General features: G+C 35.2%; 1 protein-coding gene across 1 annotated transcript in view; it reads right to left on the minus strand.

Annotated features, from left to right (window-relative positions):
• Positions 1–24,078, minus strand: part of LOC135439652 (carbonic anhydrase-related protein 10-like) — a gene marked incomplete at its 3' end in the record, with an annotated part of 122,499 nt that extends 98,421 nt beyond the window's left edge. The window contains exon 1 of the mRNA XM_064698400.1: positions 23,875–24,078. Within this exon, the coding sequence (XP_064554470.1) occupies positions 23,875–23,932 (58 nt within the window). The remainder of the gene's footprint in view (positions 1–23,874) is intronic.
• Positions 24,079–25,318: the final 1,240 nt, after the last annotated feature.

A 25,318-nucleotide genomic window follows, 5' to 3' on the forward strand; every position in this document is an offset into this window, starting at 1 on the left:
TAATATTTAATTTTAAATGAAGATTATCAATTAAAGAATAAAAAAATATATATTTGTCAAAATGATTTATTATACCCTGAAGCCATTAAAAATGGGTAAACAGGGCATAATGTATTTGTGCAAATGTATGTAACAGGCAGAAGGAAGCATCACCGACCCCATAAAGTATATATATTCTTGATCAGCATCAATAGCCGAGTCGATATAGCCATGTCCGTCTGTCTGTCCGTCCGTCCGTATGTATGAACGCAAGGATCTCAGAACCTATTAGAGCTATAGACTTGAAATTTTAGCTATAGGTCCTCCAAGTCCCCTTGCCCCGTTTCCAAGTAATCGATATAAATCGATATAGAAATCCTGTTTTTTGAACAATTTCGGTAAATAATATGAGCTAGAGTTACCAAACTTGGCATGTAGCTTCTAGAATAGTATATATATATATATAGTATTTTTCATTTTATACCTATCGACTATCGGAAGAAGAGGGTTCAGGGTATCCCCTAGTCGGGAGCTCCTGACTAGAACCTCTTACTTGTTTTAAAATCGATTTGTATTTAAATACAATATGCAACAATTTTAATTTAAAAATGATTGATATTTAAAGTAACATGCGTACAAATTTTAATAAAATATAATGCATTTACATTTAACTATGAAACTTTTTTATTTAAATTAAATTTGAATTTAATATGAACTGTATTCATGTTTAATATTTTTCCACTTCAATATTAATATTTGGAAAGATAAAATTAAATATGATACACATTAATTTAAATATGTTCATATTAAATATTAATATTAAATTTTAATATGGCACTATTTAGGTTTAATAAAACACCTCTTGTCCGAAAACCATAGGAAAAAATATTTAAATCTAAGTGTAAATAATACAATTTACAATGATATTTCATTGTGTGCAGATATGTAAGAATAGTGAAGATTGTAAATGACGAGTTTAATGAATATATCTTTGAAAACTAAATATTTTCACATCCAAAAACCCACCATTTGACCGATTCTTTTTATAGAGCTATGTATTAAAGTAGTGCGATTTTGATAAGATTGTCAGATTTAAATAGAAGATTCCGGAATTGGTAAAGATATCTTGAGAAGCAAATAAATTGTTAATATAAGAACTTAAATTTCGACTGATCGTTCCTAAATATTTATTTCTCTTAATTTGAAGTATGCAAGGGCGTCACAATTTCCAAGGCTTTTTATTAAAAAATTTTTCTTTGAAATTGATACTGTCTATTACACAAAATCTTCTAATTTGACAGCTTTAATTACCTTTATGAAAAATCAAATATAAAAAAAAAATTCAAGGAACAATATGTTATGTTTCAAATGTAAAAAAAAACCTGAACAATGAAGAATTTTTGATTCAACATTTTAAATATGACCATGCAATGGAGCCTAAAAAAAATGACCAGAGCTCTATAAGAGCTAGAGACTTGCAATTTTAGCTGTAGGTCCTCCTAGTCCCCGCGCAGGTCGAGTTTGTTTCCGATATTCGATAACTTGCCCCGTTTCCAAGTAATCGATAAAAAGCGATATCGAAATCCTGTTTTCTGAGCAATTTCGTCAAATAATATGAGCTAGAGTCACCAAACTTGACATGTAGCTTCAAGAATAGTATATATATATCAAGTATCTTTCATTTTATACCAATTGCCTGTTGGAAAAAGAGGGTTCAGGGTATCCCCTAGTCATTCAACTCAAAGGGTTACGCATACGGCGCGTCAACATCTTATACTATTACGTCACGTTTTAAAGAATTTCATTTCTTGTGATGCTTAGAATATGTGACGTCACATGCGCAACAGAATGTTGCAATCTTCTCAAATTCATATACTTCCCTTGGCTTGGAAAACACACACATGCATATTTTTTGCCTCTGTGTGTGAGATGAGACACACATGATAACTACTATTTGGCGCGTCGAGGCATTGATACCCTTATTTAGAGAAATGGTATAAAATGTGTAAGGAAAACAATTATTATTGATTGTACTAATAGTTGCACACTAAATACGATATTATATATTTCTCAGAGATTAGATAAAAATGTGTATATGAGAAGGTTAGTGGTATTTGGTTACAGAACTTATGAATAGTTAAAATACCCTATTTGAGAAAGGGTGCCTTGCTGATCGAAAAATGAAAAATTATAAAATCTGCCGGGCTGCTTGCAAGTTGAAAGCGAGTGGAGAAGAAGAAGACATGACTTTGCGAATTAAAGGCATAGCAGTGCTTAGAAACCACATCAATGAGTTAGAAGAGTGTAGAAGCTTAGATCATAGGCTGTAGCTTCAAACCAAAAAGGGATAGCAGGGACAGAATTTGGGGTGTGCTTTTTTCATTGTCGAGTCGTTTGTTGTTATTATGGTTGTTGTTGGTTCATATGGGAAATGTTCTGAAGTTGTATTTGATTTTTGGCCAACGGCAGAAGTAGCTGTAGACAGCCGGGTGTTGTGCTTGCAATTTTTCATTGAGTAATACTCAATTGAGTTTGCAACCTTGCTATCGCTCGTGAGCTGTTTCGAAAAAGAGCTTTTGATCCAAAAGCCTCCTCTGTCTCTTTATTACTCATTGGGGGGATGCAAAGCAGAAGAGAGCAAAAAATTGAGAGAGAATTGGCACGCGCTCGCTCTCTCAATTTTTTTCCAATTCTTTTGCTGAAGCAGACGCGTGCCATTTCAAGTGAAGAGTTCTATGAGTGCAAACGTAAAAATGTACGCGGAAAAAAAGGCGACATTGCCGGAAGCTTCTTGAGCAGTTTGGTTTGGAGCACCTGCTCTCTTCTATAGAGGGTAAGTAAGTACATATTATGTATGATAGATTTACAAAGATAGTACATATATTTACATAGAGAATACACACAAGCTTATATATGTATGTATCATAATTATTTTTGCAAGCGAAACGGCGTCTTCTCGACGGCGTCGTCTTTGCTACTTTCTACCCAGTTTGTTTCCGATATTCGATAACTGACCCCGTTTCCAAGTAATCAATAAAAATCGCAAATTCCAAGAATTTCTGTATACATGTACACACACACATTCATGCGTGTCTGCTTTGAATTCTATCAACAGCATTGCAATTGCGATTGTACTGTTTTCTGTGCTGCTATTTTAATTGGTTTTTTTCTCATTAAAGCTCAATTATTGGTGTGGCCCTTGAGTAGAGGCAGCGGCAAGTGGTACAGTCAGTTGCGAGTTCGAACCCTGCCAAGGGAACAATTTTTTTTTCTTTTCATTTTTATTTAATACTACTAAATCAAACGAGCGCGAAGCTCTATCTGCATTTGGTGTTGGAAGAAGAAGGTTCAGGGTATCCCCTAGTCGGGAGCTCCCGGCTAGAACCTCTTACTTGTTACATTTATTATAGTTTGGAATAGATGATGAAACAATAAGCTCCATTCCATCAAATGTTTCGAAATGGATAGACGAATGGTTTTAAACAAGGTAAGAAATCCATTTCCACTATTTAAACGTAAATTTAAAGAAATCGTACGTTATCTTTTCTTTTCAGAATTTTTAATATTAAGGTATAACCTGTAAACAACTAACAATAAATAATAATAAAAATTAAGCACATTTTGGGTTTAATTTAATTATGGGAGGTCTTGGTTCAAGACTGATTTGGCCTTGTTTCAAGAGTAAATTAATATCCTACCAAGGTTAAGGTATACTTGAAATATGATCAGAAAATCTTGTTTAAAGACTAAATTGGTCATAACTAAAGACCAAAATTTGATTAATTCAAGTATTTTAGGTCATAAATTTAGTATGATATATGTTTGTTAGCCCTTGAATCAAGATTTATATAAGCTTATTTCAAGCTCAAACTGGGATTGTATTAAGGACATATTGGTCTTATATTAAAAATCATTAAAACTTGATTCAATACTATTCCGTTCTTGAATTCAGCGTTAAAAGGCTTAAAAACATAGCAAACAAAGCTTGATTTAAGAATTTTTTTACTTAAAAACTAATACTTGAAATAAGAATTTCATACTTGAATCAAGTATTACCGGTCTTACCGTACTTTTATGACCGGGTTTACTTGATTCAAGTACGAAATTCTTGATTTTTTCTCTTTGTGTAGAGTTGACGGAAAGCCATATAAAAAGACATATAAATAATATAGAAAACGATGGGACACCAAAAGTAAAAAATCAGCCTAAGCAAGTATTTATGTTTGATAGTAGGGTATTAGAGAGTAAATTGATGACAGAAAAGATGTTAGATAATAAATTGTTAGATAATAGATTATTGGACAATAAATTATTAGAAAATAAATAGTTGGATACTTGTTAGAAAACAGATTGGGAACAGAAACAGTTCGTACACTTTTAGAAAATATTTTGAAAAAAGCATGTTGCTCATAAACATTTTAGACACAGACACAATAGAAAGGGTATATAACATTGAAGAGCAAGTAAAACATGATGATAGAGAAAAGTTCATACAGTTGCTTGAAGCTACATATGTGTAGCTACATGTATGTGAAGGCGAGAAGAGCAGAGGAGCCTAATGTTACATGGGAAACGAAAATCACAGCGGAAAAAACGAAAGTATTTAGTTGTTCGCCAAGGCGATTGTCATACGCGGAAAATGGTAAATGGCAAGAAATGTTAGATGAATACTTGAGGGATGGTATGATTCAGCCCAGCAGTTCTGAATATGCATCACCGATTGTGTTAGTTAAGAAAAAAACCGGGGATTTAAGAATGTGCGTAGATTTTAGAAGATTAAACAAAGTAATGATTAAAGATAACTAACCACGGCCGTAAAAAGATGATTTGTTGGACTGGTGGAGAAAAAGGTATTTACCAAGCTAGACTTAAAAAATTGATATTTTCATATTTTTGTTGACAAGGAATCCATAAAGTATACATCTTTTGTAACTTCTTTGGGACAATTTGAGTTTTTAAGGATGCCGATGGGATTAAAAACGGTTCCTCAAGTATTTCAAAGATTTATCAACAGAATATTTTTAGATATGATTCAAGATAATAAAGTAGTTGTATACATGGACGACATTATGATAGCAAGTAAGAATATATATGAGCATTTGGAAGTTTTAAGAGAGGTATTTAAGAGGATAGTTGAGAAAAAATTAGAGCTTAGACAAATGTGCGTTTATGCAAGACAAAGTTAAATACTTGGGATAACAAATATCAAAGGAGGGTATAAAAGCTGACGATAAAGGGCTGTAGGCGGTAAAGAACTTTCCTATTCCAGATAAAACTCAAGCGGTACAACGTTTTCTTGGACTTTGTTCATACTTTAGAAGATTCATTAAAGAATTTTCTATAATTGCGAAACCAATGTATGATTTTCTGAGAAAAGATAGAGTGTTTAAATTCGAAGAAAAATAACTATATCAATTTATGACTATTAAGATGACATTGAGCTGCATTGTGATGCAAGCGCTTTGGGATTTGGAGCAGTATGGCTACAAAAAAATCAAAATGGCAAATGGCATCCCATGTTCTATTTTTCTAAGCGAACAACGTAAGCGGAAGCGAAATACCAAAGTTTTGAGTTGGAGACGTTAGCAATTATATATGCATTGCGTAGATTTAGGATATATTTACAGGGAATATGTTACAAAATTATGACAGACTGTAACTCGTTGACTTTAACGCTTAACAAGCTGGAGCTTAACCTGAGAATTGCGAGGTGGGCGTAAGAGTTGCAAGAATTTGATAATGAGTTAGTTCATAGAGCTGGTAAAAAAAATTCAATGTGTGGATGCTTTATCAAGAGTTTATAATACGATTATGATGAGATAAGGAATGGAGTAGTGTATCGGAAGACTAATGAAAATAGATTATTATTTTATGTACCTGAAAGAATGGAGGACCACGTTTTGCATAAACATCATGACGAGCTGGGGCATATTGGAAGAGACATAATGTTAGACGCCATTGGAAAATCATACTGGTCTCCTAACATGAAAGCCAAAGTTCTGAGTCATATTGATAACTGTTTAATATATAGCTTATTCACCTAAGACAGGAAAGAAAGGTGGGATATTAAACAGTTACCTAAGGGGAACAAATCATTTGACTTAATTCAGGGGGATCATTACGACCCAGTAGATAATAGTAGAGCAAAGAAATATGTATTTGCAGTAGTAGATGGCTTTTCAAAATTTGTTCGACTGCATACAACAAAAGCAACAAATAGCAGGGAGGTTATAAGCTCATTAAAAGATTATTTTTGATCATATTGCAGGCCGAGCTGTATAATATCTGATCGCGGGAGCTGTTTTACATTAGTGGAATTCGAAGAATTTTTACGGGAAGCAAAATTGAAACATATAAAAATTGCATAGGGCAAGTGGAGCGCATGAATATAAATTTTTAGCCCATGATAGCAAAGCTAACTGAACCTGAAAGTGGACAACATTGGGATAGGATTATTGAAAAAGTTGAGTATACATTGAACAACACCCAACATTGTAGCACCAAACAGTTGCCTAATACAACGTTATTTGGATTAGCGCAAAAAGGAACGGTTAGTGATGGTTTAATGGAAAGTTAGAAAAGATGAGACAGTTAGATACAGTACGTGAACGAAATTTGGATGGGATTGGAGAAAAGGCAGAACATAATCAATCAATAGCGCAGGCCACGAAGGAAAAATATTATAATGCCAAAAGAAATAATCCGAATAAATATAATGTTGGGGATTATGTAATGGTAAAAAACTTTGATAGCACGGCGGGAGTATCGAGAAAATTGATACCTAAAAACAGAGCCCATATATGATAAAAAAGGTGTTCAAAAATGACAGATATCTCAAAGATATTTATGGCTTTCAAATATTTTGAAATTCTTATCAGGGTGTTGGGAGTGCTCAAAACATTAAATGCTGGTTAAAATAGACATAATAAGTAAACTTAATTTTAAAATACGCAACATAATACTGTAAAAGATAAAATCCAAAATATATTGTTAAAGCTAAAATTTATTAAAAGTAATGTAGTAGTTATAAGTGAAATGTAAAGCTGAGATAGAGGACTATCTCATGGTCAGGATGGCCGAGTTGTAACAGGCTGGCACATCCAGTACTGTGTAAGGGTCCAGTCAGCTGCTGGTCAGCTGTTAATGATCTTTGCTATTTACTCATCACTAGCTTGACAGTGTTGAGAAAATGGGGAAGAGTCACTTTCGGAGCAGAGCTGAGAAGAGACTAATGTGTGTGAATGTGCTCTGCCCATAACTTATGAAATTAATAAAGAGAAGGATAAAAGTAAAAGACCATTACAATCGACTCGGCTATTGATGCTGATCAAGAATATATATACTTTATGGGGTCGGAGATGCTTCCTTCTGCCTGCTACATAAATTTGCACAAATACATTATAGCCTTTTTACCCATTATCAATGGGTTCAGGGTATAACAAACCTATTTTACTTCCCTAAAAAAAGGACTTATTTTAAAATAAATAAAACGAGAAGGAAGGGCTATCTTCGGCACGCCGAAGATTTAATACCCTTGCAGACCCAACCTTTTCAAAAATTCTCATAGTGCTTTGCACCTATCTAAGAAGCACAGGGAAAATAGTTAATGACCGAGTATGGTTAAGATGTATTGAAAAACAAAAAAGTTTTCCATACAACAACTTAATTTCGACTAATCGTTCCTATGGCAGCTTTATGATATACATAGTTGTCCGATTTTAATAGGATTTTACATATATATGAGGAGCATAGTAAGACTAATAAATGCCGAGTTTGATCAAGATATCTTTAAAAACAAAAAAATGTTCCACACAACAACTTAATTTTCGACCGATCGTTCCTATGGCAGCTATATGATATAGTTGTCCGATCCTTATAGGATTTTGCATATATTTGGGGAGCATAGTAAAAATATCTAATGCCGAGTTTGGTCAAGATATCTTGAAAAAGAAAAAAAAGATCGTTCCTATGGCATATGATATAGTGGTCCGATCCAGCTGGTTTTAACATATGAACTGCGTGCAGCAGAAAGAGGGATTTCTGTAAAGTTTCATAAAGATAGCTTCAAAACTGAGAGACTGGCAGACGGACATGGCTGTATCAACTCGGCTGTTGATACTGATCAATACAATATACATACATATATACTTTATGGGATCGGAGATGCTTCTTTCTGCCTGTTACATATATTTGCACAAATACATACAGTGGCTCACAGCTTATTTCAACCAGTACATTAAAAAAACTTTGCAAAGCTATAAAAACTAAACTTAAAGATATACAAAGTTTTAGGAATGCAGGTTGTTAGCCTGATGCTTAAAGTTATCAACTATGATTACGTTAACTTTTAACCAACTTTTCATAATTCTCATAGTGCTTTGCCCGTATCTAAGAAGCACAGGTAAAATAGTTAATGACAGTTAATTAAACGAGTATGGTTAAGATGTCTTGAAAAACAAAAGAGTTTTCCATACAATAACTTAATTTCGACCGATCGTTTCTATGGCAGCTGTATGATATAGTTGTCCAATTTCAATAGGATTTTGCATTTATATGAACTAATAAATGCCGAGTTTGATCAAGATATCTTTAAAAAAATGTTCCATACAACAACTTAATTTTCGACCGATCGTTCCTATGGCTGCTATATGATATAGTGGTCAAAATTATAATACCCTCTGCAAGGGTATAAAAAACGAGGACGAAGGGCTATCTTCGGCACGCCGAAGATTTAATACCCTTGCAGACCTAACCTTTCAATAATGCTTTTAGTGCTTTGTCCGTATCTAACAAGCACAGGGAAAATACTTACTGCCGAATATGGTTAAGATATCTTGAAAAACAAAGAAGTTTTCCATATAACAAATTAAATTTCGGCCGATCGTTCCAGTGGCAGCTACATGATATAGTAGTCCGATATAAATAAGATATTGCATAAATGGAGGAACCATAGTAAAACTAATAAATGCCGAGTTTGGTCAAGATATCTTGAAAAACAAAACAATTTTCCATCCAACTTAATTTTCGACCGATCGTTCCTATGGCAGCTATGAGATACAGTGGTTCGAGGTTGATAGGATATTGCTAATATATGAGGAGCATAGTACAACTAATAAATGCCGAATTTGGTCAAGATATCTTGAAAAAGAAAGAAATTTTCCATACAACAACCTACTTTTCGACCGATCGTTCCTATGGCAGCTATATGATATAGTGGTCCGATCCAGCTGGTTTTGACATATGAACTGCGTGCAACAGAAAGAGGCACTTGTGCAAAGTTTCATAAAGATAGCTTTAAAACTGAAAGACTAGTTCGCATAGAAACAGACAGACGGACAGACTGACATGGCTATATCAACTCGGCTGTTGATACTGATCAAGAATATATATACTTTATGGGGTCGGAGATGTCTTCTACTATGCGTTACACATTTCACGACAAAATTATACCCTACGCAAGGGTATCAAAAAAGCAACCCGTAAAGATATCTTTTCCAAAGATTGAAAAAAACGTTGACAACACTCAACCCTGGCACTAACATCACAAAAATCCACAATTTTTTAGCTGGTAATATTCTTTAAGATGGTTTTGAATTTAGAAAGATTATGCAGTCGGCTGCGCCTGACTGTAACTTTCCTCCTTGTTGAATAATTGTCGATTAAAAGTTTATTAAGTTCAGAGACAATCCAAATCAATGGCGTTTACCATTGTAGGTTTTATTCGCCTTTGGTAGTAGGCGTATAGAAAATGTTGGTCAGTGTTCTATCTTTGAATAAGTACAAAAATGTAAAATGGCAAATGCTGGAACGCCAACTCCCTGTCCGGATAGACATGCGACTTGAGTATATATCATAGACTCCAACGGGTAAGGCTACATCGAAAATGGAATGTAGGCGTTGTCGACGGGCAGTGTTGCAGTGGGCTTTGCGTCTGAGCTGGTGGGTATTGTAAGGTTAATCACTCTCTCTGTTGGCAATTACTGTTACGACAGGGACAACAAACGAGCCAATTTAGGCTGGGGTCAACTGTAAGCAGGACGGCATCCGACATAAAAGTCATAACCACTTGGCTTTCGTAGTTCCTTTAATGCTTTTGTTGGCTTTCTGCGAATATCAATGAGTCCGTTATGTATGAACTCCAATTATAGTCGCTTGACACGAGAAGAACAACGACAGAAGGGAATCGATGACATTTGACTGGGCTTGACTATTTGACACCGAAACTACAAGGGACAAAAACGGTAACACCTGACAATTACAGCATCACTTTGCCATCACATGTGCGGCACATTCAGCCAGGATGGCAAGTAAATGGATTTTGGTGCTCATGGCCATAAAATTTTAGTAGCACGCAGTAAAGGATCTTTGGATCTTGCAAACAAAGTGGATAAGCTGATTTTGGTCGGCCCAACTGAAATAAGTAAGACGCTATAGTGGGGAGCTTCCCAAAAAAAAAAAACCAATTAAGACAGCAGAACATACTACACAGCACAGCATACAATAAAATCGCAATTTTTATTATTGTTTATGTTACATATATTACATATTCAATAACGACGCAAATAAATGTGTGTGTACGTGAATACAGAAATTCTTGCAATCTTGATGAAATATTTAGCAGTAGATCTAATAGAATAGAATAAAATATTCGTATATTCTCAAAAGACAACGGCATTTAAATTGTGGCTTAATTTATAGGGAAGCTCAAATTGGATTATGTATTAAATTTAAAGCTATGGGCGGTGCTGGGAATTGTGGTGATATCTATTAAATGAAAGATACTTTATATACATATACATATACAGTATGTCAAGAATGAGTTTACACATTGAATAAAAATATACTTTTTCATCTATTAGACTAAAAATATGAACACCCGCCCGACATTTTTAACTCGCTTTTGGGAATTTATAGTTAGTGGTGCTATTTTTAATGAAACAGTAACATCAAAAGGAAATTTTAACAATAAGAAAACAAAAAAAAACACAAATACAAAAATGACTCAGTTTGACTACTGTCAAGAAACTCTTTACACATTCTTTTCCTTCTCCCTTTTATTCAATATTCCAAGAACAACGGTGCATTTACCGTTATCTATTCTTTGCTTTGCATTGTTTTCAATGCATTTCATTTTCATTCGGCGATTATTTTTGATGAAATCACGTGTTTTGAGAAGCTTTTTGATTTTAAAAAGATGCCAGGCAAAAGATTATCATTTGAAGTTGTCCAGCTGATATTCTATAACCACCAGATGGGAAAAACCGTGCTTGAGCTATCAGCAATGTTTTCTGTTACACGGAAGACTATATACAACGTCTTAAACCACATTGAAAATGAAGGTTCGTTGGAACCCAAAAGTGGAGGTGGACCTAAGCCTAAAATAGCGGAGCGTACAGAGCGTTTAATGATGAGGAAGGTGGCTCTAAATCCTCAGATCTCAACCAGGGCTCTTGCCAGGGAGCTGAAGGATGAATTTGATGTTGCGGTTTCTCATGAAACAGTAAGGCAAGCCATAATTCGCAATAATTACAAGTCAAGAAACCGCTCCTTTCTAAAATAAACATTGAAAAACGATTGTGCTTCGCCTATATGCACATTTCTTATCCAATTGATTATTGGGACAACGTCATATTTTGTGATGAAACAAAAATGATGCTTTACTACAATGATGGGCCTAGTAGAGTATGGCGGAAGCCGTTAACTTCGTTGGAAAAACAGAACATAATACCCACTGTTAAATTTGGAAAATTGTCGGTGATGATTTGGGGGTGCATTTCAAGCAGTGGAGTTGGAGACTTAGCATTTATTGAGACCACTATGGATGCGCATCAATATCTCAATATTTTGAAAAGTCACTTGTGGAACAGTGCTCTTAAATTTGGGCTCATAAGAGATAACAAGCCATGTTTAAAATTTTATCAAGACAATGACCCTAAGCACAAAGCGAATATGGTGCGCATGTGGCTTCTCTTTAACTGTGGAAAAGTGATGGATACACCTGCCCAGAGTCCAGACTTAAATCCCATAGAAAATGTATGGTGTTTTCTCAAGAAAAAAGTGGCTAAAAGGCAGCCAAAAACTAGGTCGGAACTTAAAGCCTTCATTTTAGATGAGTGGCAAAAGTTACCAACAAATTATGACTTAAAAAAATTAATCCACTCAATGAAAACCCGACTACAATGTGTCATTAATGCTAAGGGTGGACATACTAAATATTAAACTTTAATTTCGATCTTTTTTTCCTATAAATTAAGTATAGTCACTTTTTATTATTTGTGTAGAGCTACTTCTTTTTTTGTTTTACTTCGTTGAATTTGCTACCTAATTTTACCTTTTTTGTTACATATTTAAGTAAGAGGGATAAGTAAACATATTAAAAAAAAATAAAACAATATACTGAAATAAATAGTTCATTCTCATTGTTATAAGCTTAAAATTTTGCATTTTTAGTCAATGTGTAAACTCATTCTTGACAGACTGTATACTGATATATACATGTCGGAGTCTGAGAACTATTCTCCATTGTATAAAGTTTCAGAGCGCAGCGAGTTCGATGCGTCTACTAGGCGTCTCAGGAAGCACCTAACTTTAACGTTCTTCCTTTTCCTTTCATATCCCATCAAACCACTCGCGGCGACATTGTCGCCTCTCTCACCGTTCAAAGCCATAGAGTAATAAATATACATACATAGGAGGCTTTTGGATCAAAAGCTCCTTTTAAAAAAAATGTGAAGCAAGATTGCGAGGTTGCAAACACAAACAGCAAACCCAACACCCGGCTGTCTGCAGCTACTTCTGCCGATGCCCAAAATTCAATGACAACTTCAGAACATTTCCCGCACCACAAATTCTGTCCTTGCTATCCCTTTTTGTTTTAAGGCTACAGCCCATTGAGTAATAAAGAGCTACAGAGCTGAAAACTGACTCCGAGCTTTTATTAACGTTTTAATTCTGAAGCAAGGTGAACGAGAAAGAAGTGCTATCTTCGGCACACCGAAGATTTAATACCCTTGCAGACTCAACCTTTTCAAAATGCTCATAGTGCTTTGCCCGTATCTAAGAAGCACAGGGAAAATAGTTAATGCCGAGTATGGTTAAGATATCATGAAATACAAAACAGGTTTCCATACAACAACTTAATTTTCTGACCGATCGTTCCTATGGCAGCTATATGATATAGTTGTCCGATCTTAATAGAATTTTGCATATATATGGGGAGCGTAGTAAAACTAATAAACACCGAGTTTGGTCAAGATATCTTGAAACACATAAAAATTTTCCATAAAAAAACTTAATTTTCGACCGATCGTTCCTATGGCAGCTATATGATATAGTTGTCCGATCTTAATAGGATTTTGCATATATATGGGGAGCGTAGTAAAACTAATAAGTACCGAGTTTGGTCAAGATATCTTGAAAAACATTAAAATTTTCCATACAAAAACTTAATTTTCGACCGATCGTTCCTAAAGCAGCTATATGATATAGTAGTCCGATGGGAATAAGATTTTGCATAAGTGGAGGGAGCATAGTAAAACTAATAAATGCCGAGCTTGGTCAAGATATCTTGAAAAACAAAGAAAATTCCATACAACAGCATAATTTTCGGACTGATCTGTTCCTATGGCAGCTATATGAATAGTTGTTCTGACTTAATAGAATTTTGCATATATATGGGGAGCGTAGTAAAACTAATAAACACCGAGTTTGGTCAAGATATCTTGAAACACATAAAAATTTTCCATAAAAAAACTTAATTTTCGACCGATCTTTCCTATGGCAGCTATATGATATAGTTGTCCGATCTTAACTGGATTTTGCATATATATGGGGAGCGTAGTAAACTCAGTAAGTACCGAGTTTGGTCAAGATATCTTGAAAAACATAAAAATTTTCCATACAAAAACTTAATTTTCTACCGATCGTTCCTATGGCAGCTATATGATATAGTTTTCCGATCTTAATAGGATTTTCCCTATATATATGGGGAACGCAGTAAAACTAATAAATACCAAGTTTAGTAAAGATAACTTAATAAATAAAAATGTTTTTCATACAAGAACCTACTTTTCGACCGATCGTTCCTATGGCAGCTATATGATATAGTGGTCCGATCCAGCTGGTTTTACATATGAACTGCGTGCAACAGAAAGAGGCACTTGTGAAAGTTTCGATAAAGATAGCTTTAAAACTGAGAGACTAGTTCGCATAGAAACAGACAGACGGACAGACTGACATGGCTATATCAACTCGGCTGTTGATATGATCAAGAATATATATACTTTATGGGGTCGGAGATGTCTCCTTCTATGTGTTACACATTTCACGACAAAATTATAATACCCTCTGCAAGGGTATAATAAGGTTGGTCCGCAAACGCAAAATCAAACTCGAGAAATAAAGCTCATAGGAAGCAACAACAAATCATTTGCAAAACAACAACAGTGAGCACGAAACCCCATTTTTTTCGTCGTGTTTTGATCGCTGAAAAGTTGGTGCAAGATTTAGAGGACTTTCCTATGCCTCAGTGCAAAGAAAAGGGACAAATAATGCCACTGTGTTTGTTGCTGGTTTTTCTGTCGTTCCAACAAGGCAGCGCGTAGAAACAACAATAACACTATTTGGGTTCTAATGTTGTTGCTACAGAGCCGAGTCTCGGCGCAAGTAGGTAGAAAATTCGAATTCCAGCAGGCCATGCCATTCAAATCAAAGGGTTACGCACACGGCGCGTCAACATTATATACTTTGACGTCACATTTCATAGAATTTTATTTCTTGTGATGTTTAGTATATATTTTTACCTTTATTACGTACATTTAAATAATTTATTAATAGTGTCTTTAATAATAATCAATTTATTTAAAAATGTATAAATATACTGTACGCAACGATCGCACACAAAATGCCCTAGCCTCTGACGTCACATGCGCAACAGAATGTTGGAATCTTCTTAAATTCATATGTATATGTACTTCCCTTGGCTTGGCGGCCACACATACATGTACACTTGCACCAAAATATGTGTGTTGAGACACATACGCCAACAAAAATTGGGCACGTCGAGGCATTGATACCCTTATTTATAGTAATAGCAAAGACAATATAAACACTAAGATGAGTAACGCCCATACATTTGCATGCGACGAAAAATTTCATGCCTGGCGTTTCATCTGGCGTTTGAGTTTTCGCACGACATGCCTGCCGACTGGCTATTCGTTCTCCAAAAGCCAGACGAACGAATGCCGAAGTCGCGGCTTGCTGATGCTGACCCGAGCAACGAAGTTAGTCGCCAGCCTGCCTTCAGCAAAGCTGGTCGATAGTGCTTTGCGTCGCTTCGTTTTCGAAGTACATTGAGCGAAAAGTTTTAAACTTACGATCGACGCAAAGTTCTTCTGCTTTATCCATAAAATGCATGCTTTATTTAAATGATACATTACCCGAGATACTAACGATAAATTTTGAAGGAAAAATTAAGAATAAAATAATTTTTTTACAAGGCGCAACTTGTGCAATAACTATGTTAAGAAAATATCACACATAGATTTATTTCACTTTTGTTTTTGGACAATGGCGTGCAAGCACCTACATATGTTTGTATGTGTGAATTATGCATGCATAACTACATCAAAATATGTACATGTATATGTGTTGTTATTCACTGCCTTGGCTTTGGCTGGTGAATAAATAAATTTTGTTTTCTAGCGCTGATCATGCACGACCTATTCCAAATTTATATTCACATATGAATGCATGTTGTGTACTGAGGTTTTTAAAGTCGATGCAAATATTTATATCATTTTTTTAAATTAACTTATTAATTAAATTACTATTATTTTTAAGAAATAAAAGAAATGAAATAAGAGCGCAAATTTTGTGTTTCCAAAGATTCATTTTATCAATTTTTTTTATGTTTAAATTATTTTTTTCTTCGCCGGTCGGACTAGCTACCGATGTATTTAATTTACCCTATATGTATTTTTTGGCACTCTTCTATTTTTTAATAAAATAAAAATAATATTAAATAATTAATCATTTAATTTAAAGAAATCATATAAATATTTGCGACGACTTTATAAAACAGATTTTTTACGGAGCCAACCTCAGTACACTGCATTCGTATGTGAATACAAATTTGGGATAGGTGCATGATCAGCGCTAGAAAACTAACAAAATTGATTTCATTGCCAGCTTAAGCCAGAGCTGTGAATAGCAACACATTCAAATATGCTGTTATGTATACTAACACACATACAAACATAATTGCTTGCACGGCTCTCATAGAGCCGAAGCGCAGAATACATTCTATTTTTAGCTTTTCGCTCTTTCGGCTGTGAGAGCGCAATGGTACTGATTTCGTTTTCGTTCTCAAATTTCAAAAAAGCAAGCTGCATAGTAGCATTTTGTTGAATGGCGTTACTCATCTTAGTGTTTATACAGTCTTTGGTAATAGTGTATAGTGTTTAAAGAAAATAATTATTATTGATTGTACCAATAGTTGCACAGTTAATACGAAATTATATTTTTAACAGACATTGGATCAAAAATTGTAGAAAGGGTGCTATGTTGGTCGAAAAATTAAAATTATAAAAATCTGCCTGGCTGCTTGCAAGTTGAAAGCGAGTGGAGAAGAAGAAGACATGACTTTGGGACCTTGCGAATTATAGGCATAACAGTGCTTAGAAACCACAACAATGAGTTAGAAGAGTGTAGAAGCTTAGATCATAGGCTGTAGCCTCGAACCAAAAAGGGATAGCAGGGACAGAATTTGTGGTGTGCTATTTTGATTGTCGAGTCGTTTGTTTTGATTCTTTTTGTTGTTGGTTCTTATTGAAAATGTTCTTAAGTTGTCATTGAAGTTTGGGCATCGGCAGAAGTAGCTGCAGACAGTCGGGTGTTGTGTTTGCAACCTCGCAATCTTGCGTCTCATTTTTTGAAAAAGAGCTTTTGATCTAAAAGCCTCCTCTGTATATTTATTATTCAATGGTTCAGTATGAAGCTGCATCTTGCTCAGCGCACAACGTCGCTCCGGCTGATGCTTTTTCTTAATATTTATATGTATGTAAGTATTGAACCCTCACATCCCAAATACATATGTGTGTATATATGTGCAGAGTTTTGCCTCGCTCTCACTCATTGCTTTGCGTGCTAATGCGCATCTCTTTCTCCCTGCATAGCTTCTCAAAACACCCCGAGAAAAAGTTCCGCGATGCTAAATGCTCGTTTGCGAATTATTAATTATTAACAAGTAAGAGGTTCTAGTCGGGAGCTCCCGACGGGGGGATACGCTGAATCCTCTTATTCCAATACCAAATGCAGCTCGCGCTACGCGTTCGTTTGCTTTAGTAGTAATAAATATAAAATAATAAAAAAAAAATAGTAACCGCACTACTTACTGCCGCCTCTAGTCAACAACCACACCAATAATTGAGTCTTGATGAGAAAAAATGAATTAAAATAGTAGCAAATCAAACAATACAATAGCATTTGCAATGCTGTTATCAAAAAGTCATTTGCATTAAAATTGTTGCTAATATTTTTGGGCAGCATAAATTGACGTTTTTAGTTGATTTATAGCTTTGTGGTAGTAGCGGGGAGGTGGCGATAGCTATAAAATGAAAGATACTTGATATATATATATATACTATTCTGGAAGCTACATATCAAGTTTGGTAACTCTAGCTCTAATTATTTACCAAAATTGCTCAAAAACAGGATTTCGATATCGATTTTTATCGACTACTTGTAAACGGGGCAAGTTATCGAATATCGGAAACAAAGTCGATCTGCGCGGGGACTAGGAGGACCTACAGCTAAAATTTCAAGTCTCTAGCTCTTATAGGTTCTGAGATCGTTGCGTTCATACATACGGACGGACGGATGGACAGACAGACGGACATGGCTAGATCGACTCGGCTATTGATGCTGATCAAGAATATATATACTTTATGGGGTCGGAGATGCTTCCTTCTGCCTGTTACATATATTTGCACAAATACATTATACCCTTTTTACCCATTTTCAATGGGTTCAGGGTATAAAAATGTCGCGTGTCATTTTGGGGGGAACAGGTCGCCTATCAATCAGTGGACTCGACAGGGGCTAGTATACCATCACAAACAAAGAAAAGAAGGTCTGCACTTATTTATGAACGCCTAGTGTGCGATAGCTACCCCGAGTTGGAATTTGGGAGCCGCGTATCCCCACCCTACCATGATCGTTCAAGAGCCAAAAGACGATCCCTTGTACACACTTGTTATTATTCACATTGGCTTTTCATAGGTCCCGGAAATGGAAAGGGTCTAACTTAGAATTCATTAAAGTTTCTTTACTTATACCAATGAAATCCTTCATTTAAGTCGTTTCTATTCCATAACATTTTATAACCTATCGCAAAATATAGATGATTTAAATTTACTTTTCTTTAGAAGCAATAGTCATTAATTATAATATAGTTGCTTCCCTACCAGCTATCCGAGAGTTTAAATGTCTTTTATTAAATCTAGGCAAATAAATTTAAATTTAATTCCTTGCTATACCGAAGCGAAAAGTTGCTGAAAACAATAATATATGTATATATGCATATATATATATATAAGTTAATTTAGAATACGTGTGTCTTATTCAGGAACAAATCTAAGACTAAACATTTGGAATTTATTATTTGTGTCACAATGTTGCAATGTTGTTTATTGTTAAACTCTTTGTCGTTTATGTAGATTGTTTCGTTCCAAAAGTGCACCAAGTAGGTGCCCCTCATGTGATGAGTGGTATTTTGTTGTTGAATTGTTCCTTTGAAATCGTTTAAAAGTACGATGCTGCCGTCTATTTCTTCCACCTTCGGTATGTGGTCAGCGTTGCTGAACTCGCACAGCGATTCTTTGCCCTGTACTAACTTAGAAATACATTTCGCTCGTTAAGATTAATAGTTTTTGCTTTTTCGCAAATAGTTACAAAATTGAAAGTTTTACAATTACTAGGGATACTTAATATTATGTTGTCGTATAAGAAGATTTCATTAGTTTCTAAATGTACAATTGATTCGTTTTTTATTACAGGTTAAATTTACAAGTGTTGGTATGTAATTGCCTCTAATTGTGGGATTTTAATAATGTAGATTATGGTTGTTTTATTGTGTAGTACAGAGATATCGACAAATTCTAACATTTCCTCTGCTGTCAAAGAGGTTATATTGCTTTCTTGTAAAATGTTGTGAACTTCATTTATTTCATTTTCGTTTTGGAGGAGGGTATTTATAATATTGGACTTTGCCCATTGAATGGCACATTTAATATTAAAAATTTCTTCTTTTAAGAGTCAAGCTTGGTTTTGCAAACTAGTTGACACCTCTATTTTTAAGAAATTATCCTTACTAATTGTGTTGGGTAACATATTAGAGATTGTTGTCAGATTATTTATTCTATTTTGCAATTGATTATTTATAATGACCTAGTCATTATTGTTTGTAATAACGTTGTTAAAATTAGCTTCTATCATTTCTAAATCTGCATGGTCGGGGTTTCCAGCTACATACTTCCAAGGTGATCCAATCCAGTTAAGGGATCTGGCTTGGCGCCTTTGAAGTTTCGGCTTGAGTGTGCTTAATGTTCAATTTCGTGAGTAAGGGTGTGATACAAATAACTATTTCTTAAGTCAATTACGGTATGCTCGCGTATTTTGAAAAGTTCGGTTTCTATCTGCTGTAAATCTATTATATGAATAATATTGGTTGATGAGGTTTTTAATTTCCCTGTGCCTTTGTAAATAGCTATGGTGTGTGCGTCGGTGAAGTTTGTAATATCCGTGGTTGCCAATGCCAAGGGCAGGCTTATGAGGAGTAGAAAAATCCTGCAATGGAATCAAACAAAGTGATTAGACAGGTATGGGCCGATTCCTTCATAATCGGAAGAAACCTGCAGTCGGACGACATCTGGTTTGAGTGAATGGGAATTATTTTTTATGTTATTTTTTTTTTTTCAAACTAAACAGACTTTCTGGTTTTGTTCCTGGTAGTCTCGGACATTCTACGTTGATTTTGTTAGTTAATCATTTTTTATATTACTCTTATGAACAACTCTTCCTGCTTCAGTAACTATGGTTGTATTCCTATTTTCTTTTACAACTCCTTGTTTAAATCGTGGGGATAGCTTAGAACCTAATATAGTATTTAGCTTAACAAATATTTTTTGTCCTGGTACGTAATTTTTGATTTCGTTACGTGCTTTGTTATGTGTTTTCAGATCTGCTATTTGTTTTTGTTTTAGTTTTTCAATGTAGTTTTGTCTGTTTATGTCATATTGTTCTGGGTCAGTGGTTACATTTCTACCGAAATATACCTCTAGTGGGCGTTTTTGGGTGACTGAGTGTATTGAATAATTATACTCATAGACGGCTCTATCAAATAATTCTTCGAATGTGCGATGTTCTTGTTTTGTCTTTAAGCATCTCATGATTTCGGCGACGCTAGACTGAAATCGTTCAACTTGTCCGTTTACAGAGCTTTTGTAAGGGGGTGCTTTAAAAATTTCGATGCCTAACTGGTCTTTCATCATAAAGGTAGAAGTTGCTGAATTATGGGATTTTTCGTTATCTATTACAACATACTTTGGTACGCCAAAATAAAATAAAATGTCGTGCAGAGGTTTTCTTATATCTTCTATTGATTTGGAGTTAATAATTTTTGTTTGAGCAAGCTTTGAAAATTTATCTGTCGCTGTTAATACCAATTTCTTTTCAGAGGAAAATATGTCAATATGAATTGTATGTCCTGGAAACTCAGGAATTGGAGTTTTCATGATTTCTGGGTTCGGAGGATGCCTGTCGTATTTCGCTTCTTTGCACACCTGACATTGTATCACTAAGGCCGCTATTCTCTGTTTCATTTTGGGGAAAAAATATTTTTCAGATAATTGCAATTTGTTTTCCTGGGCATTTTTATGTGCTCTATTGTGGGTCTATAAATTACGTTTTTCCTGATCTGTTTCTTTTATTACATCCTCTACTTTTGTCTGAGTGAACCTAGCTTTAAAAGATCCGAAATGTTCCGGGTGTATTCTTTGAATCTGACCCATTATATTTTCGGCAGTATAAATGCCATTTATAACTGAGGGATTTAGGTATTTTCTTAAAATTTGTATTAAGTCGTTGTCCGAACGTTATGCTGTGATATGGTGTGTCTATGGAAGGTGGGGAATGGAGTAGTGAACTTGTAATCAGGTGGGTGTTCTTTAAAAATGAAAATTTGATTTTTAAAAACGTTGATGGGAACCTCAGTGCTGGGTATTAGATTGTGGCCGGAGCTATTGGCGCTATGTTGCGTTGCGGTTAGCGAATGGATTTCGTTTGCTTGCGGTGCCCTGGAGAGTGCGTTGGCTACTACATTCTCCTTTCCTGGTTTGTAAAGCAATTCTTTATTATACTCATCTAAGTATGATTTCCATCTTTTGATCGCGATACCGCCTTTCCAGTTACACTCGTGTGTAAGTGGTTCGTGGTCTGTGTAAATCTTAACTTTGGATTCACCGTATAGGTATCCCTTAAAAGAATTTACCGCCCAGCGTATGGCTAACATTTCCTTTTTCGCTGTTTCGTAGCCCTCTTCGGTTTTAGATAAAGTTCTAGATATAAATGCTATTATGCTCTCTGGTTGGCTGCGCACTGCTCCTATTGCGTAGTCGGAAGTGTCTGTGGTTAAAATCGCAATTGCAATGCTGTTGATAGAATTCAAAGCAAACAAGCATCAATGTGTGTGTGTGTACATGTATACAGAAATTCTTGGAATTTGCGTAGCAGCTATGCTGCTAACACGTGCGTACATAACTTTTGTGATTCTTACCCGATCTTACTGAAATTTTCGACTGTACATCTTATTGTAGAATACAATAAAGAATATTTGTATATTCTCAAAAATGCAATTGCATATAAATTGTGGCTTAAATTGGTGGGCAATACAAGTTGGATAATTAACTTGATTTATAGCTTTAAGGTGGGAGCGGGGAGGTGGCGGTAGGTATAAAATAAAAGATACTTGATATATATATACTATTCTAGAAGCTACGTGTCAAGTTTGGTGACTCTAGCTCATATTATTTGCCGAAATTGCTCAAAAAACAGTATTTCGATATCGATTTTTATCGATTACTTGGAAACGGGGCAAGTTATCGAATATGGGAAACAAAATCGATCTGTGCGGGCATTAGGAGGATCTACAGCTAAAATTTCAAATTTTTTCTAGCTCTCATAGGTTTTGAAATCCTTGCGTTCATACATACGGACGGACGGACGGACAGACAGACGGACATGGCTAGATCGACTCGGCTATTGATGCTGATCAAGAATATATATACTTTATGGGGTCGGATATGCTACCTTCTGCCTGTTACATACATTTGCACAAATACAATATACCCTGTTTAATGGGTTCAGGGTATAAAAATATGTAACTTATTGTTGCCGGTCTGGCCGATCGGTAATTAACTATTCTGAAGTCTTCAGTTAAATAATTTGAGCTTACATTATTTAAATCAAAAATATTTCACACTGCGGGTTATGGCTCGGGTTATTACAACCGGCGGCACTCTCTATTACTAATTTATAACATTTTTTGCGTGCGTCGATCCGCTCTCGATTAGCACAAGCCGAACACTACTGCGTCAGTTGGAAATAATCGGCAATGCTCTCTGTGCCCGTAATTCCGGTAAGGCTCGTTTATTTAAGAGAGTGAGAAACGGAGCTTAGAGTGAGAAACGGAGCTTAGGGGTTTGGGTATAGGTGCCAATCTGTGTACGCCAGAAAAAGATAATAAGGAAAAGGTACACAAATTATTTAATGCGACTGCACTGATTGACAATCAATTGCAGAAAAAGGTCGAGTCTGGCTCGACTCGCATTTTTCTTCTAGATCGAACACAAGTGTGCAATTTTCAAGTGCATTCGAGTAATTTTATATTTCATATTACCATATATTAAATATTTTTATTTTATATTTCTATTTTATTACTATTTTATTTTTGGTGCCAGCAAAAGTGATAACCAACATATTCAGCATATTTCTGTAGTTATGCAAACTACAATGATTATCAAAAAAAAATAGTACTAAAACTAAAAGAAATCTACTACTAAGTGTCAACCCAGTTGTTAATCACAACTGCATTAAAAAAAAGCATTGCCTACTTTCGGGCACACTTGAAAAATAGTCTTAGCTAACTTTGGTAACAAGCGTCACTACAAGATCTTATTGAGCTAAGAATATTCATATATTCTCAAAAAGACAAAAGCATTGAAATATTGGCTTAAATTGGTTGGTAGTTCCAACTGATTAATTTATTTGATTTATGGCAATGGGGTAGAGCGGGGATGGTGATAGCTATAAAATAAAATATGCCACATACATATATACTTTTCTAGAAGCTACATGTCAAGTTTGGTGACTCGAGCTCTAAAAACCTTTGCTCAAAAATCACGATTTCGATATGGAAACGGGGCAAGTTATCGATTATCGGATTATTCGGGGTATAACAAAATAGTCTGTGCGTGAGTTCCCACATTAACTTCGTTTTTGGTCGGGTCCATAACTCGCTCACTAATTTGGTCGCATTTCTTCCCCTTAAACGTACGAGTTATATGAAATTATAAAATGGTTTTCCACTTCTATGTGAAAATGTTGCATTTCAATTGGCCATTGTTAGTAAGGGTACCTAAGCAGGTACCTTGGTCGGTCGCTTCCGATAAGTGCACTATTGTTGTTATTACCGAATCATGCAAGTGTTTTTTTTTCACTTTGCATAAAATGTACACGGTCGGCGGCTCAAGGACAAAACATGCTCATTTGCACCTATTATTCGGCCTACCTACTATTCGGCCATGTAGAAAGGGGGAATAAATTCTCAAAGGTACTCACCTAGCATCTTCGAAAGAAGTAGAAGGCATGTGTAACACAGCAACTGCAGCAGTTCCATATTTAATCAGCTAGAAGAATGCGGTGAATCTTATAACTTCAACAAGCCGTTTATTATTGTCTGAAACTTCAGAGCGGATACTTATACATCAAAACCGAAGAAATTATTGCGTTCAGAAATCTATAACAATATGAAATATAAAGAAAAATAGTACTGTTTAGTGAGAATTGCAAAAATAATATTATAAAACAAGTAAGAGGGAGTGCCAGTTAAAGGCATACTCTGAACCTTCTTCTACCAATGGGATATACTAGCATTAATGAAAAATTGGAAAAAAAATTGTAAATCAAGCATGAGGCTCTAGCCAGGAGTTCCCGCCTAGGGGTTACCCCATAGAGTAATTAACAGATACAGAGAAGGCTTTTGGATCAAAAGATCTTTTTCAAAACATGTGAAGCAAGATTGCGAGGTTGCAAACACAAATTGCAAACCCAACACCCGGTTGTCTACAGCTACTTCCGCCGTTGCCCAAAAACCAAAGACAACTTCTGAACATTTCCCATATGAACCAACAACAACCATAATCAAAAGAAACGATTCGACAATGAAAAAAGCAAACCACAAATTCTGTCCCTGCTATCCCTTTCTGGTTTGAGGCTACAGCATATGTTCCATTGAGTAATAAAAAAAACAGAGGAGGCTTTTGGATCAAAAGCTCTTTTTCGAAACACTTCACGAGCGATAGCGAGGTTGCAAACACAATTGAGTATTACTCAATGAAAAATTGCAAACACAACACCCGGCTGTCTATAGCTACTTCTGCCGTTGTCCAAAAATCAAAGACAACTTCAGAACATTTCCCATATGAACCAACAACAACCATAATCAAAAGAAACGACTCGACAATGAAAAAAGCACACCACAAATTCTGTCCCTGCTATCCCTTTTTGGTTTGAAGCTACTGCCTATGATCTAAGCTTCTACACTCTTCTAACTCATTGTTGTGGTTTCTAAGCACTGCTATGCCTTTAATTCATAAAGTTATGTCTTCTTCTTCTCCACTCGCTTTCAACTTGCAAGCAGCCGGGCAGATTTTATAATTTTTCACTTTTCGATCAGCAAAGCACCCTTTCTCAAAATAGGGTATTTTAACTATTCATAAGTTATGTAACCAAATACCACTAACCTTCTCATATACACATTTTTATCTAATCTCTGAGAAATATATAATATCGTATTTAGTGTGCAACTATTAGTGCAATCAATAATAATAGTTTTCCTTAAACATTCTATACCATTTGTATGTATAAGGGTATCAATGCCTCGACGCGCCAATAGTTGTTGGTGTGTGTGTCTCATCTCACACACATTGGCAAAAAATTTGCATGCATGTGTTTTCCAAGCCAAGGGAAGTACATTCATATATGAATTTGAAAAGATTGCAGC

The sequence above is a fragment of the Drosophila montana genome, unplaced genomic scaffold, assembly GCF_035044405.1.
Source record: "Drosophila montana isolate Dmon_TW-CO22-7 unplaced genomic scaffold, ASM3504440v1 contig_753_1, whole genome shotgun sequence".
Lineage (NCBI taxonomy): Eukaryota > Metazoa > Arthropoda > Insecta > Diptera > Drosophilidae > Drosophila > Drosophila montana.